Source organism: Monopterus albus, unplaced genomic scaffold (genome assembly GCF_001952655.1).
Source record: "Monopterus albus unplaced genomic scaffold, M_albus_1.0 scaffold3.1, whole genome shotgun sequence".
NCBI lineage: Eukaryota > Metazoa > Chordata > Actinopteri > Synbranchiformes > Synbranchidae > Monopterus > Monopterus albus.
Window position 1 is genome coordinate 1684653 of NW_018127883.1, and position 20711 is coordinate 1705363.

Genomic DNA, 20711 nt, shown 5'->3' on the forward strand with positions numbered 1-20711 from the left:
ATTACTTGACACACAGAACAAAATTAAAGTAATATTATAAAAACAATGTTAGAACAACTATTACTATATTCGTTCAATTTAGGTTTTAGGACTACGTTTTGACAGTTTAGAGTGGATTTTGTAGCTCAGATATTATCAATTTATCTAGCATATCCTAGTAAACCTGGGGGGTTGGGGCTCCTGGGCTGCTATTTTGCCTGGCAGCTTCTATTATATTGTCATTCCTTTATTGTGTATGTTCAGCGTTGTATTCTCATATATTACATCTAGTCATTCTAACATTTCTTCCTTTAGGCTTCGGCAGCTTCCAGCCGCTCCTCTCTGAGTTTGGGTCAGACTATGCAATCTTATTGGACCAAAGGCAGGGCTGTGGTGTCAGGTGATGCAAGCAGCAGCCACTACTCTTTTCATTCGCTCTCGGTATGGAGAAATCGCTGCTCTGTCAACCCGGATGCTGTGCCATAACTATTGATAATTTTGCCCAGTGCGCAGCGCTGTAGGCAGAGCAAGGAAATATTTCAGTACCCTAGAAGCGGACAGCTCTCCCCAGACCCACACGCGTCTGACCACCGCGCTCCGCATCCGAGTGTGTGGGGTTGGGGGAACGCACTTTATACCCAAGATAGGGGAGGGTGCAGCCGCCACGATAAAGGGAAGCACACCCCATGTTCCTGTAAGATCGTGACCACTTGGCCGCCTCTGAAGAAAAAGACAGAGGGAGCGGAGCGTCACTACGGAGAGAGATGGCGGAGTGCGGGCGGAAGGCGCTGTCGCTCCTGGAAGCGGCCCGCTCCCGGTATGAGAGCCTGCAGATATCCGACGACGTGTTCGGCGAGTCCGGGGATGACAGCAGCGACAATCCCTTTTACAGCACCTCCGGAGACTCCGACTCGGACAACTACATAGCTGAGATAGGGGAGGAAGAGCAGCACCAGCACCAAAAACGGGGCGATAAGGAGATCGGGCACAGCGGAGGAGCAGGAGGTGGCAGCAGCGGAGCGGGTCCCCCGGGCTCTCTGTCCCGTAACCAGGCAGAGGAGGAGGGCTGGACGGATACCCTGCAGGATACCACAGTGCCGCCGTACAAAGAGACATATGGTGAGACGCGATGCACAAGATGAATAAGGTCATCTGTACAACGGGGAGGAATTGCCCGTGGGTGTAAACTGATTTGATAGAAACCGACAGTAATAGTGCACTTCGTGTTTTGCAGGTCAGGCAGGCCGTCTCTGTGGCTCTCAATCTGGTGCCAGAACATGACACAAAGGATTTTACTTTGGTACAATTGGATGCTTGTTTAATTTTCGTGTGTGTGTGTGTGCGCGCTTGAATCCCCCTCACGCCGGTGTGAGTGACAGAGAGAGGCATGACACTGCATCGCTGATTGCTGCATTAAGTTAAGAGCAAACGCTTGGCCTTTGATACTTCACCCCTTGGTGCTGTACACATGCTGTCCTGTGTGTGGCAGGGCATTGCAGGGAGACATGCTGTTTAATTTAGAGGAACAGCATGATGTCTCCTGGTTCTACACACCATATACACATGTAGCACAGTGTACAGTATGTATGCCGAGCACCTTCATGCACAAATGCTGCCCTTTGCCTTCCTGCACCAAAGGAATTAGAACAAGACTCAAACTGAATGCACCCTGATTTTGGTTCTCATTGAATGTCTGTGAGTGGAAACGAGACAATTGGGTGTGTGAATCATGACAGTCAAACAGCACCATGCACCAATACTGCTGTGTGTCTCTGAATTTATCCCAAAAGCATCATCTCACAAATTGTTTCTCCTGCTTCCAGTCTGTTTCCTCTTATCCATTTATCTACCACCAAGTCTGCATAAGGGGAGTGGGGTTTGGCTTTAAAGTGCAGTGCCTTCTGTTCGGCTTAATTTTGGATTTGTTCTCCTCTCTTGTTCCTTTTGCCTCCGCCAAAGCAAAGACAATTGTATTGTATCCAGAGTAACATGCTCCAGTGTTGCACAGTTGGAGGCTGTAGCCTCCAATTTTGCACAGCAAATGGCTGTAGCAGACACGGACCAAGCCAAGCAAATAAAAGCAGAAACACAAAATTGACTGTAGATAAAATGCCAGGAAACCACTGGGCCTTTAGCAAACTGTATTGTTTGTGTGCAGAGAGGATGTGTTTTGCAAACACTTACTGTAGAATTCTATAGCAAAATGTACCAGTTAGAATAAAAGACAGCACAGTGTCGGATCATGATACAAGTTTTCAACTAGTGCATCCTCTGTTGATGCTATACTTCACTGTACCCATGCAGTCTAATACAACAGTGTCCTTTTTACTTATTCAAAATGATCAGAACCAAACTGAGTTGAACCAGGGTACCATGAGAGGCTTTTCTGTGGAAAAAAGGTTCCAGGATGTTTTGCACTCCCACATCCCGCACTGCCCTGCTCTGCTTGCCTGTTTGGCTCTGTTGACTTAAACTAGGGAGACAGCAGGCGTGTCTGTTGTATATTCTAGTCTGGTTTGTTTAAAAAACTGTGTGTGTTTGCACAAGCACAGCCAGCATGGGTGTGGGCCTGTCATCCTGTGTCAGGGTTCAGATGATTAAGGGCAGAGACACACTAAGCCGACAGATGGTCGTCGGCCAGCGTCAGGCAGTCGGTGAGCGTCTGTCTGGGCTCGTCCTCCTGGTGTTGTCCTGCACTGTTGGTACTAGTCAGTCCCTGGCGGTGGCTTTTCGGCCGATCTGACATCTTGAATCGGTGTCGGCCAGTCGGGCCCCGTCGGTGAGCGAGAGACCAGTCTGATTGGGTGTTGAGCTTAGCAAATGAGTGCACGAGAAGAGAACGGTTTGGGAAAGCCCCTTCAGCCTGTCGCTGTAGTACCCATGATTTCACCCATTTAGTGCGGTTTCTCGTTGTTTTTCACCTCCACAACTTCCTTTCTTCTTCCACAACCAAAAGACCAAGGGCAGAGAACGGCAGTGCCATGCACAACATCTTATCAGACATATTCTCAGCTACAAGCAGCTGTAAACAGCAGCTGCGTTGAACAAGAGCTGCTTTGTTTACATCTTATATATCCTCAGTCTAGCTCATCTAGCTGGTAGGGAGAGTTATTTCTGTCACGCAGGTGCAGAACATACGTACTAGTTGGCCGTTTGCTGTGGCCTGTGCGTGTGTTCCAGTGTCGCTTTTTCAAACCAACTGGCCCAGACAAAGCTTGGTGTGTCTCTGCCCTAAGGGCTTCCTGGCTGGATGGAGACAGGGCTGCCACAGAGCATAATCACACCTCACTGCCCAAGTTCCCCAGATCTTACTCTCATTGATCGGCCTGGCCGTCAGTATAGCTACATGTTTTTCCACCGATTTTAACAGAAAACTACTTAAGCTACATGAGGCTACCATCAGCCATCGTCAGAGAGCATCAAGTCAACCACATGCAAACTCTCATCTGATTTTTGTCTGATCCCTGTCTTGGTTTGTTTAACCCCACAGCTCCTCCTTGGTTTTTGAAACCGTGTTGAGTTTTCAGCTTGCATACATACGTGGGTTACCCAAGGGTGGGTTTGTTGGTGATGTATTATCTTCATCCCGTGAGACTGTTACCCCTGCAGCGTGGGGGAGGGGGAAAAGGACCAAGCCAAGGATTACGAGGCATACTGTACATCCGCATCTCAGATTATATAACCACCTTATAATGATGTTCAAAGGAATTAAAGAGCTATTTATTCATTCTCTTTGCCGAGCACATCTGATAGTTTACGGATACGCTCCATATGTCCGTTTATCTGCCTGACCTTTGACCTTTGTGACTCTTATCCTGAGTGCTTTACCACTGCAGAGCCATTTGGAAAAACCTTATACTTACATAAAAGTGAAAGTTGATAATATTCTCATCATAGTAGCCTGCTTCGTGTATAATACTAAAGAAAATGTAACTGTCTTATTCTGTTGTACAGTTTTGTTGTCAAATAAACTATTCATAGCAAACTATAATTAAAACCTAAAACCTAATACACTTAGTGGTTAATGCTTCCACTCGCTCATGTGCTCTCTCTGAAATTTCTGTTAAAACCTGAGCCATGTGAAGGGTTTATCCACTGCAAATATAAAGCAATCTCTCGTTAACTATATGGCTATATAAAGATGTTTGTCCCTCAACAATAGAAACACTAGTACAGTTTATAATCATGAGGGATTATACAGTATACCTCTATATCTGTGCAACATGGGTGGAGTTTTACAGTGAGTAATGTGGGAAATTGATATTTCAGTGCTTGTCTGTAGATGAACATCAGCTCATTTCAGCTGTCCAGAGTAGAGTTATGTAAACATTTGATCCAGTTTTATCAGAGTGAGATGGGCTGGACTGGAGATCAGCTGGCAGGGAAGAGACATACTGTATATGGAGGAAGGTTATATTTACTCAGCAGCAGATGAAACAATTCCATTATCCATAAAAGTAAGGAGCGTTTGGGGCTTACTCCACAGAGATGATTCATTTTGCCTCGGTTGACTTCCATCTGAAATATTTTTATCCAAGAGTGGCTCACTCAGAGGAAGTTGTGTTGTGCTGGATTTTACACTCAGCTCTCATGTTTAATGGACTCCAAATGAGTGGATTTTCAGCCATGGCCAGGCTACTTCTGCTGTCTTGGCTGCAAGAATAAACTGTGTGGGCTTTCACTTCTTTTTGTCCTCCTTTCTGTAACAATGTACCAATTACTTTCAACATGTTACTTTTAACTCAACATTGAAAGAATGGCATAAACGTCCTTCGTGTCTTTGCGGCTAGCCTCTCAGAACTCAGGAAAGGATAGAGAGAGAGAGAGTGAAAACCTTGTTTTGTGTTGTTTGATAATGAGATTGTGCTGTTCAGTAGAGCCTGAAGTTGTTCTGCTCGGTGTTCGGATTCTCTCTCATGGATCCAACAATCTCAGAAAAAAAATCTTCAGTTTACTGGAGCAAATACATCAACTGCTTTGTGTATTGCCTGCGTGGCTCCAATGCAATAAAAGCTAACGCAGAGCGAGCCCTCAAATGGTGAATTGATTGTAAAGGTAAATGTCACTTTCCCCTCAGTAACAATATATGAAAGACAGAAAACAGCTGCATAGGAAAGAAGGGAGAGTTCAACCATCAAATGATTCTGACGTGTTAATTCATTTATTTATTTTTTAGGCCCTGCTCAGAAGATGCCGGCCACAGCCACAGCCTTGGACTTCTTCCAGCTCTTTGTCCCGGACAACTGCATCCAAACCATGGTCACCCAGACTAACATGTATGCCAAGAAGTTCCAAGAGCGCTTCGGATCAGACGACGGCTGGTGTCCTGTCACCGCACAGGAGATGAAGGCCTTCCTGGGCTTTGTTACCTCCACCAGTGTCCACCGCTGTGAGTCGGTGCTCAGCATCTGGAGTTCAGGCTTCTTCAGCAACCGCAGCATCGCCTTGAAGATGGGACAGGCGCGCTTTGAGAAGATCCTCAAGTACTTCCACATCGTGGCTTTCCGGCCATCACAGGGAAGCAACCAGGGCCTGTACAAAATCCAGCCCTTCCTGGAATCACTGCAACAGTCATTCAGCTGCACTTTCAGACCTTCACAGACACAGGTGTGTAAGTAGCAGCATCAGGGGTACTAATGGTTTAACACCCCTGGCTGTATGAAACAACTTTTAATGATTATCAAACAATAGTGAAAATGATTAGAGACACTTTAGGTTTAAATACAGGATAAAATAGATGCTAAATTTGTTTAATCAAAAAATCTGGTTAGCAGTTTAGGTACTGTTTCACTTTAAGCTATGGTTATATACACACACCTTTAGTCAGACAGCTAAGGAATTACCCAGATGTAAAATAAAAATGTAAAGGAATCAACTAAATATGTCCCACAAGGAGCCTCAGTTTGAAACCTGTCTACTCAGTAAGTATTTGGGTATTCCTAACAGTCCTTGCCTCCAGAAGACTTAGTTCAACTTGATTTCAGATGCACTGTTTGCATTAGATCTGCATTTATGCAGATGGGGCAGTGGAGCGCCTGCCTTGATGCTCTGCTTTGGGTGTTCTGGAGTTTATTCAACTCCAGCTTTTCTTTGTTGTCAGGATGAACAGCAGCACTGTAGAATTAGAAAGGACCCATAAATAAACAACCTGATTCTAATCAAACCAGCACCTTCATTGCTGTCTTGTTCAGCTTGATTACTGTATTAGTATGACTGCAGAACAAAGAAAAGTACTTAGACTTATACTCTACATTCATTCATTCATTTTTTTCTACCGCTTAGTCCCTGAACAGGGTCACGGGGGGGGCCGGAGCTAATCCCGGCCAGCAATCGGGCGAAGGCAGGGCACACCCTGGACAGGTCATCAATCCATCGCAGGGCTAATACATAGACAAACAACCACACACACACACACACACACACACGCACACGCACGCACGCACTCCTATGGGCAATTTAGAGACACCAATCAACCTAAGCTGCATGTCTTTAGACTGTGGGAGGCAGCCGGACCACACACATGCACTCCTATGGGCAATTTAGAGACACCAATCAACCTAAGCTGCATGTCTTTGGACTGTGGGAGGAAGCCGGAGTACCCGGAGAGAACCCACGCAAGCACGGGGAGAACATGCAAACTCCACACAGAAAGGTCTCAGGTGGGGCCCAAACCCGGAACCTTCTCGCTGTGAGGCAACGGCGCTAACCACTGTGCGACCGTGCTGCCCCTTATACTCTACAAATTGCTGAAAATCAACTTAAAATGTCTCTAATAACAATAGCAATCAGTGTTGTGACAGTAGGCTTAATGAAAAGAAATGATAGCATGTGATTTGCTAAATGTTCATGTCCAGGTTGACTTTGTCCAAAACAGCAGTGACGTATTAAAAAGGGTGCCATCAAAGTAAAAAAACAAAAAAAAACAAAGAGCAGTACCATGTTACATTCAGACTGCTGGGCCTGTTAAGAGCTTTTCTCTTTTAACTGCATGTTCTTCCATAAGAAAAGCAAACAGATCACCCATCATATTCAATATCTGCTCAGGAGGAGGCACCAGGGGTAGTTAATGTTATTCCACTGGGGCCATCCTGCAGCTGCCACTCTTAAAAATTAACAAATATGTGGGAGGCAGTGGATTAAAATGCTTGTGCACTTTCTAAATGATGTCTTTCATTGTGAAAGATGATGTCACTGCTGTGATGCTTTCGGGAACACAGGCCTCCTCATATCACATCCACATCTGATTCAGCTGTGTCATTTTACCATTAAAATCATAAAAATGTAGACGCCAATGTAATTGATGGTTTGGTGAAATCCATCCACTTAGCTCTAAAATGGTTGTAACAATGAAAGCACGCTGGTTGTCAGACAGCGTGCGTGTGTGTATGCGTGTGATTAGCAGTAGCAGAATACGTGTGTATCTAGGCCAGTTTGTTTTATCTGTTAGTTTCTGTGCCAGGGGCAGATACAAAGCCCAGATAATCAGAGACTGCAACTGTTGCTCCACATAGAGTGGAGAGGTAATCTGAGAAGCTGGGATAAGTGTTTGGCTTCTTCGCTTTGAAAAGAGCAAAGGTTGCAGAACATTTTGTCCGAATGTGAGCATCGGTGCATGACCTGGGTTTGCTTCCAATGAATATTTTTCAACAAGACACTGGGTGCGTATTAGCACTAATGTGTGAATATCAGTGCTGAATATTAGCAAGTTTTCTCATACTGTCAGCAACACTTCACAATTTCTGTGTCAGTCTGGCAGTTTTGCAGGAGCTAAGTGGGATCTGGTAACACTGCCTTGTATTGGTTTGCAAATGTAAAATCTTTGAGAGCATTTGTTACAGTCCCGACAGATCATCCACTGCAAAGACATCAACTGAGTGGATAGATTTTTCTCATTTCTTTGTCCAGTAGAGGATTAGTGTGAACCCGTGCAAATGATTTGAAGCATTCAGATGTAACTGCCTTGTTTCTGCAGCTAGGATCAGAAGTATCTGGTCACCACGAGAAGAAAGCTGCAGTAGCTAATGTCTAATATCTGGCAGCTACAAAGTAAGAAACTGCTTAAGGATATTTTTTAAAGGCCATTGTGGTTTGGGGGAAGTCATCCATCCAAAAACCAGAGAGCGTCATCAATTTTCCACTTATACAATCCACAATATTTGACTGGGAAATAATTTGTTGCTCCCTTCAGTTTCAGTCAAATCACAGTGGAGCTGGAGGAGGAGGTGGGGACACCAGAGGAAGAGAAATTTGAAATGCAAATAATTGCTGTGTTGGAAATATTAGGCCAGGTTTTAGGTCTTTTACACTGGTTTAATTCACTGAGACAGTGTTAGAAAGTCCCTTGTTGGTTGTGTGTGTTTCTTAATTTCATTGAGTGGAAAAATGTTTCTTCGATACCATCATTGTGAGGACATTTTGGCCAGTCCTCAGCTTCAGACAGCTGTTTAAGGGTTAAGACTTTGTTTTAGAATTCAGGTTAGAATTATGTTTAGGTTAGGGTCCAAAATGCAATCTTCACCTTTCCATTATGTGAAACAAAGTACAGTCTTATTTTTGATTAAAATATTAAATAACAAATGTTTACCAATAAATGTTGCAGGTGTATTTTCTGATAATCAACCGATAGCTTAATTGGCTGGAGTGCTTGCTTTAAAAGTGGAGAATCATACATATTTTAAACTGGCCTTGTTGTATTTTAATGCATTTCTTTTTTTCATCCTGTTTAAATTTTAATCAGTGTTCGCCATGCTTGGCTCAGCAAAGCTAAAGTTTTGTGTTAACTTCTTTGTCACAGACTTCTGTCTCCCAAGGGCTCGCTGAATTTACAGCATCACACACTCTATTAGAGGACGGTCTAAAGAGTTAAATGCCTATTCTCTATTTTTTTGCCACTTATTTCAAAGTTACACTCCTGCCCTGTCTATTCTGTATTTTGCCTACTTTTCATTGGGTTTGATCTGATGTTAGAGGAGTGAAGCATAGGACATGAAAGTACAGTCTTTACTTTGTTTTACTGGAGAAGGAGATGTAGACAGATATTCTGCAGGGGATAACATGAATGCAAAAATGAAGGACAAAGCAACAACTAAAACAATAGGAGAAAAAAGTGAAACTAGCAACAAAGACATGTTCTGCTGGGCTCTGCAGACAGACTGCTGAGGCCACTGTTCTTCTCTCTACAGCATCACACACCTTTGGTTTTACCCTCTAACCCCATACAAAAACACTTTTTTCTGTTCCTTGTTAACACCTCTTGCGCTTTACTTGTGACGTAGTTATATAAAAACAAACTTAAGTTTACAGTAGCAGTGCTTCTGTGTTTGCAGGTTCTTCATGAGCCCTTGATAGATGAGGATCCAGTGTTCATCACCACCTGTACAGAAAGAGAACTGAGGAAGAGGAAGAAGAGGAAGTTCAGCCTCTGGGTTCGGCAGTGCACCTCCACCGGATTCATCTGTCAGGTAGCATCACACATCTCAGTATTTGTGTGTGTGTGTGTGTGTTTGAGAGAGAGAGAGAGAAGCAGGAGCTTGTTAAATTGTTTCCTTTGGAGATAAAGTGACAACTACCAGTTGGTTCAGGTCTGATTTGTGTGTGAAGAGAAGCAAGAGAGAGTGAAGTAATGAGAGAGAGAAAAGTGTTTGAGTGTTTGCTTTGAGGGATTTTTTAAAATTTCATTAGCTTCTATACTTCATGACAGGAGTCTAATATTTATGCCAGAAGTGTAAGAAAAAGTCTTCTTTCATGTTTTCATGAAGATATGAGGTTTTAATCTTTGCCTAATTTCATCCTCAGGTTGTCAATATTGCATCATTTTTGCAATGAGTCAAATACTTATCAACACTACAAAGAATACATTCACATTTCATTAATTCATTGTGAACATTTGAAGCCTTTACATGCAGAAATAGCTGCTGCCTCAGGATCACATCTGTGTTGACACATCTCAAGCAGGCAGCACTGCTCTGCTCGCTGACAGCCTTGTCCTTACTGCAACCCTTCCACTCCTACACCGGTTGTTTACATAACACCATTTAACCAGGGCCCAGTACTACAGGAGGACTGACAGATCTGTCCGGTTACAGAGGTCATTACAGAGGTGAAAAAAACAGAAACCACAACTGTCAAACTGTTTTGTATAGTTCTATTGCTGACAAGTGCTGTTGGCAACCTCTGAACTTGCTAGTATTTGTGCTACCTGATGCCCAGTAAAACTGTCTTCCTCCAGACTGAAGGTTGTTTAAACGATTACACTTTTCACAGTATGGATACTGTGCAGGTCTTCTGCAGCTGAACTAGCAGGAAAATAAAGTCTCTGCTAAATACACAACTTTTTTTTTTTTTTACACAAATCACTGTCATAGGTTGTTATAGAGGTGTTTAGTACATCTACATAGAAATCTTCAACCCAGAATCTCCAGAGTGAACAAACTATACTGAATGATCATTGTCACTGAACTCAATACGCATACTAGTGACTCAAAGCACCAGGTTGCAGCTCATGTGATGCTCAGTATATTACTTACTTGTTAAAAGCCTATTGGAGGCCGTGAAAACCTTGGAAACAATTTAATGTAATAACTAATGCAATAAATGCCTGCTGAGCTGACGACCTTATAAGCCGTAGCAACAGACTGAATGTACTAACAGACTGTGATGCATTCACCTACTGTTGTGTACTGTAGTGCATTTGAATGGGGATGACCACATGTTTATGGACAACCTGCACTTAGTCTTTTTTATCCTTAGCTCTCTAGCTTATCTACATGTCTAGTACATGATGCCTAGTACATTATAGTATATGTATATAAATGGCCTGAGATCTGAAACAAAATAAAGAAATAAATTTTCTTGGCCAGGTTTGAGAATGACCTTACAAATCAATCAAGCTTTTGGAGAGACTGGGTAGGCAGTAAAACATTGTAATGAAAGAGCTTTTCACTGCAAGAAGCCATAATTACAAAATTACATTATTGGAGAGAAGAGCAACCACAATCAGAATTTTGATTCGCCAGATTTTATTTTTTTATGTCTGATAAAATTACTGGGGAGCGCCTTGTTAACCGAGTGGTTACACAGCACGCCATATAACTGCAACATCCATGGTTAGATTCCGGCTGGGGTCCTTTGTTGCATGTCATACCCCTCTCCCCAGTGCTTTTTGTCTGCACCTGTGTACAAATGACTGTTAAATAAAATAAAAAATAACTGATAATAAATCTAACCAGTCACTTTTGTAGCCCAGATTTTCTGGTAACAACAAGCTTTGTGCAAGTAGCATCACACATTTGGTAATGAAAAGACATTTCATTATCTCATTCATTTAACAAATACATAATCATTAGCATTCACACTGACTGACCATTTGGCAGTCCCTCGGTTCTTAACGTTGTACACTGATGTGTGTCTGCACTGAGATCATCAGTCTCTAAATGAATTGTGTTAAGGGAGAGGAAAAAAAATTCTAAGAGATAAAATGAGACAAAGCAGTCGATCAATGACAATCCATTAGCCAGTGCACCACACAGGGACACACAAACACACACACAAGGACTGACCACTTAGTGTAACAGCTACAGGCCCGATGTAGATGCTGGCTAATCAGGCTAATGCTCCTGAGCAAAAATGAGTGTGTGAAGCGACACTGGACTGTTTGCAGGTGGACACTTATGTTTGTACTGTATATAGATACATTCTTCTTCGTACTTCTAAACAGAACTTTTATCTTCAAATGCACTATGTGTATTGAGCTATTAAGCACAGCTCAGCCTGCCCAGATCCAGTCTTACCTCTACTGGTAAGACTTCAAATACATACAGTAGCTGAATTAGATTCGAACCTAGAGGATAAATTGATACTTCAGGGAAACCTGAAATAAGGTTTTCTGTTTAATGCCCCCACCCCCACTCTGCAGATCTCAGTTCATCTGAAGGACGGCCAGGGTCCAGACGGTCTGGCCCCCTTGAAGCACAAACCTCAGCTCCACAGCCTTGTGGCCAAGCAGCTCTGCCAGAACATCTCTGGCAAGAACACCATCATCTTCACCGGGCCATCCATCACGAGCCTCAGCCTCTTCACCGAGTTCAGTAAACAAGGTAAACAAACATTTTTAGTATACTTGCAAAACGAGTATTCAGACTTGTCACAGCTAAAGAAATCATTAAGTAGAGTGGAGATTTTAGTGGACACACAGGTAAAACTGTCAGACTATGTCATTTTCATGCTCATTACACCACAGGTGTCTTTTATTAGGAATATATAATCCAGTTGTGGTAGCACATTTGAGTTGTCTTCAGTGGCCTGTTTTTGTCTTTCTAAATAATAGATGTGGGACAATATCATAGGCTAAAAATGAAAGCAAAGAACAAATATTCAACCGAACAGCCTGAGCTCCTTTGTCGATATCATCAGCACAGTGTGAAATGTGAAATGGTTTTATATTCCTCTTACCACAAATGTTTTCTCACCAAACCATAATAGAAGAGCAAACTGGGCAGAGCTGCAGTACTGCAACTAAAGAAAAACAAGCCCAGAGATATGATCGATAGTTTGTCCTCCTAACTGGGTGAAGATACCACAAGGCATTTTGCTGGGGGGTAAAAAAAAAAAACTCAGTTCTGAGCTTGAGAAGATAAAGTCCATCATTTTTCTTTCAAATTTATCTTACTGGGTGACTTAAAGTTAGTTACCCTGCACTACTGTGCACACTCACAAACATACTACACAGATACTGTAGCCGTCAGCTACATGACTGAAGAACAGTGTACAAAAGGCGGAGTGAATTCACAGGAGCTACTGCAGGGATGAAAGAAGTTAGAGCTGAAGCTAACAATTGATTTTTCCAACTAACTATTTATTTGGTCTACAAAATACATGACACGGTTTCCTGAACCACTAACTGGTGCTGTGAAACTGTTTGTTTAGTCTAATAATCATTTAATTTTTAGATATCTACTGCTGTGGTCTGCTGAGCACCAGGAAGAGCGACTGTACAGGCTTACCACAAAGCATGCTGGTCTGTGGGTCCACGCCAGCGCAGCGAGGCCAGTCACGGGTGATGATGAAAGGCAGCATGTCACTGATCAGCTGGTACAACAAGGGACACTTCAGGTTCCTCACCAACGCTTACTCCCCAACAACACAAGGTAAATAAAAAGCAGTTTTCTAAACAGCATCTTTACATCACAATAAATGTCTTTGTATATGCTACACACAATTTGCATAAATCCACAAAATTGATCTATTAGAATTGTAGAAAACCATAAATGAGGCATGATAGTTGAAAAGCCATTAATCTGAGTTTCTCAGAGGAAATAAGATTAGCTGTCATTTCAGGATGTAAGTCACTGTCTGGTGAAAATGACACATTGTTCAGCAGTCATGTGAGGGGAAATCAATTTTAGCTTCTGCTTCCAGGAACTACTCTGATGACAGACCCTTCGTCTTACAGCACAATCCTCTCTTAATTAAAAGAAGGTTTTGTTAGGTTTTAAACCTAGATGAAGGGCCACAGTCTGTGTTTGAGCGTGTGTTTGTGCTCTTCGTATAACAAGCGCAGATGCGGCGCCCCCAGATCAGTTAATCCATCACTATGCAATATTGATTTTCTTGCCCCTTTGTGTCTGAGTGGGTGTCTGTGAGTTTGTGTGTGAATGTTTTCCACTCTACACTTAAAGGAGAATAAAATATGTGCCATCAATAATCACTTAGCAATTTATTGAAGCTGTATCAAATGTGTGACTGTTATGTAGCCTAATTTTATATAATTAACTCTGTGGTAGACTCAAAAGAAGGTCTGCACTTGTGAGATCAGTTCCCCTGACCCCACAAGTATAAACACATCTACTCAGTTTAGCCTGACCAGATACATACAGACTGATCACTAAACATTTGGATTATAACACGAGTCTGGTCTTCGTTCACTATTTTAAGGAGGTATTGTAGATACAAAATGAAGCTGATTTTGGCAGAATGTCCATGAGAACTTCAGTGTTCCCAGCACAGCTGAGGCATTTTTATAGAGCAACGACAGTCTAGGAAAGGGGTATTGTGCACACTGGCTTACTGGGACTTAAATGAAACAGTAAATGCAGTGAAAACTCCTCTCAGAGATGAAAAAATGAAGAGACCTGGAAAAAAAAATAGTAATGAGGTACACCTGAGCAGCCTCCCTCCCCTGTCTGGTTGTTGTCCAGGTGACCACACAATCTGGGGAAAATGGGTCTCCTGAGTGGGAAGTCGTTTCTCTACCGCTTTATCTCTCACTCTGTTTGCTGGATGTGTGTGCGGCAGGTATGATCATTAAGAGGAAAAGTGGAGAGATCCCGTGTCCTTTGGCTGTTGAGGCCTTTGCAGCGCACCTCAGTTACATCTGCAAATATGACGACAAGTACAGCAAGTATGTACGACATTTTCAAAAACAGCAATTGGTTGAAGACAATACAATTACTGAATTACCTGCTTTCTTGCAGTGGTTCCACGGTGACTGGGAGTCTAATTCAGTCCTGTGTTAGACATGATATGACGTATTCTTCCCTTAAAGCATGAGTGTGTACCTTGTGGAATAAGACTCATTCTCTTACAAATGAAAAGTTCAGCTTATAAGCAATAAATCACACCCTTACACATTTTAATAATCTCGTGGTTCACAGGTACATCTCATCTTGATCTGTATTACCATTGGCCGATGGTGACTCATGTTTAGACACTTAGAAATATCCTGTAGTGAATCCAACATAATGATGATGCCTTTGCAGCAGCTTGCTCATTAGAATTTGGGCCAATTTTTGACACTTGTACTAAAGTGGTGCTTAACTAAAAAGTTACACTGGGTTGTTTTTAAATATATTATTTATAGTTGAGAGTTAACGTCATTCATTTACTAGAAAATTTGTGAATCGAAACTGTGGAATACACTAAGCAGCTATGTTTCTCCCACAGATACTTTATCTTCCATAAGCCTAACAAGACCTGGCAGCAGGTGTTCTGGTTGAGCATCAGCATCGCCATCAACAATGCCTACATCCTGTATAAGATGTCTGACGCCTACACGGTCAAACGCTACAGCCGAGCACAGTTTGGAGAGAGACTGGTCAGAGAGCTGCTGGATCTAGACGACTGCTCCCCCACGCAATGAGGACGGAATAATGAAAAGGAGGAGGACAGCAGGAGCGCACACACAAACACAGTCCCCACACGTACATTTACACTCTTCTTTTCGGTCATACAGACTCCACAGTCTGTGTCTATGTGATAATACTGAGTCAGTGCCAAGCCTATGTCTCCCTTCCTCTAGTGTTTTTTGTGGTACTGTAGATATTTGTTAACACATGATTGCACACCACACAATAGAGAATCGTGAGCCATGGAGCAGTTCACATTCCTCAACTGCAACCGCAGAGATTTACTAAGGATTTGTCAGCAGGAGCTATTTCACAAGCAGAGATGAAGCCAAACTGGAACGAATTCACTCCTTCATGATGTCAGCTTCACGCGCTAGCTCTTGTCAAGTGGTGAAATTATTGATATGAGCCTGGACCTTCTGTGTGAGTGTTCAAACATCTGCTGATCAGGCTAAAAGGCTGCACATAGGTTGATATTTACACTCTCCAAAAACACCTGCGGCACTAAAACAAAAGATTAGTGAGCCTGGACTGTGGTGTGTTCACATGCTGCATGCATAAAGAATCTGGATCGTGATGTTCTCTTGTTCAATGTGAAAATGATTTTTGCTCCAGGTGGGTTTTGAAATTTGTGTGTATGTATTTAACTAGTGCAACTGCCATTTGTGTGTGTGACACTGAGCCTGATGATGTAAATGTATGGCTATTGTGACCCTGATGTGTTGTGTTGCCGCACACTGTACTCGCTAAAGGAAGGCTGTCAAATGACGTAAAGCCACACCCATCAGTGTGCCACAAATTTCATTCTTAGATTTTATTTATTAAGAGATCAACACGTCACTCGTACGTGCACACAAGGCAAAACGCTTGGACTTTGTCGTGGATGCTTTGGTTGTAAAATCTCTTGACCTGCTCCATCCTGATTACTGTCAGCAGCAAACTACAAGTAAAACAACAGTTGTGGGTTTTTTAAAATGATTGGTGTATAACAGTACTGCGGGGAATGCTAGCATGCTTGACCAAGTAGCATTCAGCACTGCGAACCCCACCCTAAATCATTCCTGAGCTTTCAGAAAGTTCTACCCTACGAGCAGAGATTTCTTGGGGATAAAAATAACTCCCTGGAACTTAATTTAAACTTGGTTCCTCTTCCGGAAGGTCATGTTGTAGATCCTCAAAGGTTTCCAGTTCCACCTGGGAGGAACGTTTGTGTTCATTTAGAATCACAAGAAGCTGATTTTTAAAAAATGGGGTTTCAAAAAAAAAAAAAAAATCTGCAGCATACCAACAACACTTACATTGCCAGACAAACTTGTCATGCTTGTACTTTGTATTTGTACTGTTTGTACTTTGGCTTTGCAGGGCAGAACATGTTCAAAATCTCCTTGATTGCATGTTCAGTAAGCCAGGGTTGCTAAGCAACAAGTCCAATCTTGGCAAGCGGGCAGGAGTTTGGATAATTTTGCTTGGCAAGATTTAGGCTGAAGAAGTAAAACCCGAATCTCTGGTGGCTTATGAGATGCCCCAGAAAACCAAATCCTAATGTAGATACAAGGCTTTGGAGCCAGTTACTTGCTTATTGACGGTCTCAAATTGGTGTTATGACAAACTCCAAAAGTAAACACTGATGTCCAATAACTGTGCAATTATTTGATGATTAAAAAACATGGATAGTTGCTATTAATAAGAACATACAAGTAATAATAGCGGTGGATATACAGTTTATTTTAGTCTTTAGAGTAATTGAATTGCAGCTACCTTCAATGTCTGAAATGTAAGGATGGATGCGTTTTGGACAATTATTGTTAATGTTCTTCCAGTGACACATTTCCTGCCAGGTAACAGACTGAGACCTGCCAGTAGAAGTGTGAGCAGTGAGAGGTGAGCATTTATCTGCACTTACTGTCTTCAGACCACACTGCTGTCTGTAGCTTTAATGAGGATTTCAGACCTGTATGCTTTGCTTAATGCAGTCAGAATGTTATTGTCCTGCTGTAGTCGTGTTAAGAAGTTTTTAAGTGAAACGTTCTGATGTGTGTTTGCTCCATTGGCATGGTTTGATGTGTGACTGGGTAATATAGTGAGATGACAGTCTTTACGCTGACAGGGCAAAGTGGCCGAGTGATGTGCAGGCAGGACTAATGCACTTTCCCCCATCACAGTCTCGCACTTTGAGAAAGGTTGTAAAGTTAATAACACATTTATTAGATTATCATTTTAGTTTTCAATTAAACCCAATGATAATACACAATGTTCAGAAATATGTGTAGAATATGAAACGATATGTTCTGTAAATATACATAGATAAATGAAATGGATGGATATACATTTATGTCAATGGAATACAACTAAAAGTAATGAGAGTAACCAAAAAAGAAATTATTTACATTGTAGGTTTAAAGTACAAGGTACAGTACGTATGTGCATATTTTATTTAGAAATGTGTGTATATGTGTGTGTGTTTCCACTCTCTCACTTAGTTTCAGGATTGTGTATTTTTTAACTTTTTCACCGACCCCAAGCCTCGTTGTTGTCATGGATGCTTCTGTGTGTGTGAAACACTGAATGTTGTCATGTTTCTAATCACTGTTTGCCTCAAAGTAGCACTCTTAATCTTAAAAGACACCTTTGTCTTGTCTGTCAATGCATGTTTTAATACAGCATTTGATATGGTCAAATTGGGTCTTACTGTTAAATTGGAGCACAGCTGTGGCCATTGTAGAAACACATTCTGTCCCTTAGTATACATACCAGTACTTTGGTAATTCAAGTAAAAATCCCCACTACTTAAAACCCAAGTGTGTTTTCATCCATCTGTTTTTATGCACATTTTAACATAAAAATGACTGGAAATGCCTTTTCAAATTAATACAACAAGCAGAAATGCAACAATTCCTTCGCATTTTCAACAGATTTTAATTACATCATCCTGCTTTTTCTGCAGTGACTTAATGGCACCTGACTGGATAACTAGTGCCACCACTTGTTTATTATGTCAGTGGGCCCAGCTCCCGATGATCGCATAACTGGTGGAAAGAAATACACATTCTCATTTTCCCTTGATGGATTTCTGTAAATTCACTAAACACGTTGCTAAATTTGGATGGAAATGTGACTAATCTTGACACTATTTAAAGAGTAACTTAATATGTTGCTGGATAGCTGACATTTAACAATCCTACAGGTTGAAATCCATTGCACAGTATGTAAAGACAGAGAGACCAGTTTCCCCACTGAGACTTCCAGTATGGCAAGTCATGCTATACTCTGAGTAATGGGCATGGATGCAGTCATTGCTAACTGCAGCAGAAATAGACAAAGCAGGCTGATGGAGATTGAATACAGCAGAAAAGTACAATCTGGCTCTTCAAAGCAAAATGACCCCTGGGCTACACCACAAAACGGTGAAGCACCTACAATATAACTGCCAGATGTATCCTAGAATGAATATGTTCCTTATAGTGTGCCATTTGTGTAGAAAAATGGTTAACAAATCTGCAGACTCTGGCGGTCTCACCCAAGCCTCACACACACACACACACACACACACACACACAGCTTACGACTGAAATGGCCTAGAATGTGTGTGACATCTGCGGAGGTTTTGATGTAGTGGCTCTGTTGCTTAGCTCAGAGCACAAAGGAATTCTGCCCAGTTACTTGGCAGCAAATTACATATGACTGTATGTGTGTGTGTGAGAGAGAGTAATATGGGGAAGTAATTTAAGTTTCTCTGCCCTTATAGTAATGTTATCACTCTGGTTACAGACTGTTGTGGTTTCCTCTTTATCATTCATCATAAGAGGGGGGCTGAGGATCCACTCCAGTGATACTTGAGCAGGGTTACATTTATCCCAGCTCAAACATATGGTTTTGTTTTAAATTCTTAGGTTAATCACTGAAGTAATTTTAAAAAAAAACAGTCACTATAATTATTCCATTAAGCTCTCTATTGATCAGATAGTTTCTATAGTGCCTTTTTGCAGTTGTTTCATGTTGTTTATGTCCTGAAGTGAAGTAGAACAGCACAGATTAAAGATTTTAAAGAGTTGGTTCAAACAATTTGAATTTGGCCAAGGCCCTGCTTTGCATAGTGTGAATAACAGAGACTATAGAAATAAATCTACCACCTTCACATTAGAGGTTTAGATGCTGAAAATGTTCTATGCAGCCCTATGCCATTTTCCCACCGCTGTATAATGACTCAAGTATTAGTTCACATTTGCCACTGGAAGTCAACAGTACCATTAATATGAGTTCCAAAACATTCATAGGTCCAAATAAAACATCTGTGTATAAAGAAAAACAAGTGATGGATGTTAGTTTTGTTTTGCTTTACATGGGTAAGCTTCTGTGTAGGATGTTGGAATGCCCACAAAATCAGAAAGTTTAATATCCAAACACCAGATTTATAAGTATAACCAATAATATAAAAAGAAGAGAAATGTCACTTTGATGGGTCTTACTACAACAGTGTGGACATGTTTCTCTTTGTTTTCTATGTTGTCTTCTTATGCAAATAGCTGAGATGTTTGATTTTTTTTATTTGTTTATTCATGTCAGATGTGCATACACCCTTTTGCACATCTGGGTGTGAACTAATGCAGATGGGAAGGAGCGAGATAGGGTAAAAGGGTTTTTTCTTTTTTTCAGTTTAATTTATTCTAATAATGACTCCAAAACATTCATGGCTTGTCAGAAATTTCGAATTGTCACAAAAGATGCTATGAAATTAATCAGACTCACTGTTGGTTGTTTTGTCATAGTGATAAGCAGTTGTGTGTAAGATGATGCTCATGTGCTATATGTGGTGTACCGTATGTACCAGTGTGTTCTGTACAGGGCTTCACAGATGTCTGCCATTATGAGTGAGGCAGCAGTGAAAGATATTTAAATGATTAGCTTTGGATGCGATAAAGAATTCAAATGGCTAATCTCAGGGCTGCATAATTATCAGCTGTACAATATATTTATGTACTGAAATAATATACATATGCTACATGGGCTTCTATAACCTTATCAGGTGCTATCAAACCACTGTACACATAATAGCTGAATTAGATTTGTATTTGTAGGGAGCTCAGCAATCAAATAGTGAACATATGCTGCAGGAGTTGTACCACTATTAGGTTCTGCTTTTTGTAACAGTTTGTAACGGTGGTTGCAGGTTGTTGAATAACCAGATACTGTGTTAAACTACTGTTTAGTTTCACAGGAGGGCCAGAAGGATGTGTGTATATGCATGGATTGTTAAATGCTGGATTGAGTAAAATATAAAAAATTACTGGTGTACGCTGGACCAAATAACTTTCTAAAGTGGTGATACAAGGCTATTGTGTAAATGTCATTTGATTTGATTTGATTTGATTCTTTTAAGCATGTAAAGACAGTTGATATGACAACACACATAATTTTACACATATCCAACAAATGCTAATCCAATATCAATTTGCTTATACCTAGTACATGCTTGAATGGAGTAGGAAGAAGTCAGACTTATCCAGTCCTACCCCATGACATCATCTTACCATCATTGGTTTACAAGCAGTATCTCTACATAAATAATTATCTTCTACACCACACAAGTAATATACTAAAAAATTATAACAG

At 41.4% G+C, this 20711-nt stretch overlaps 1 protein-coding gene across 1 annotated transcript; it reads left to right on the forward strand.

The window, feature by feature from the left end:
• Positions 1-167: 167 nt before the first annotated feature.
• pgbd5 (piggyBac transposable element derived 5) lies at positions 168-19009 on the forward strand. The gene is made up of 7 exons (XM_020598481.1): positions 168-1098; positions 5156-5586; positions 9306-9440; positions 11894-12074; positions 12927-13124; positions 14272-14377; positions 14920-19009. The coding sequence occupies exons 1-7, from the start codon at positions 744-746 to the stop codon at positions 15113-15115; spliced, it is 1602 nt and encodes a 533-aa protein (XP_020454137.1). The 5' UTR covers positions 168-743; the 3' UTR covers positions 15116-19009.
• Positions 19010-20711: the final 1702 nt, after the last annotated feature.

Bases quoted from the DNA above. Each gene is read 5' to 3' on its own strand.
- pgbd5 (XM_020598481.1), top strand. From the start codon at position 744: ATGGCGGAGTGCGGGCGGAAGGCGCTGTCGCTCCTGGAAGCGGCCCGC. The intron at 1,099-5,155 runs GTGAGACGCGAT...TTTATTTTTTAG, and splicing joins GCCGTACAAAGAGACATATG to GCCCTGCTCAGAAGATGCCG. The intron at 5,587-9,305 runs GTGTGTAAGTAG...CTGTGTTTGCAG, and splicing joins TCAGACCTTCACAGACACAG to GTTCTTCATGAGCCCTTGAT.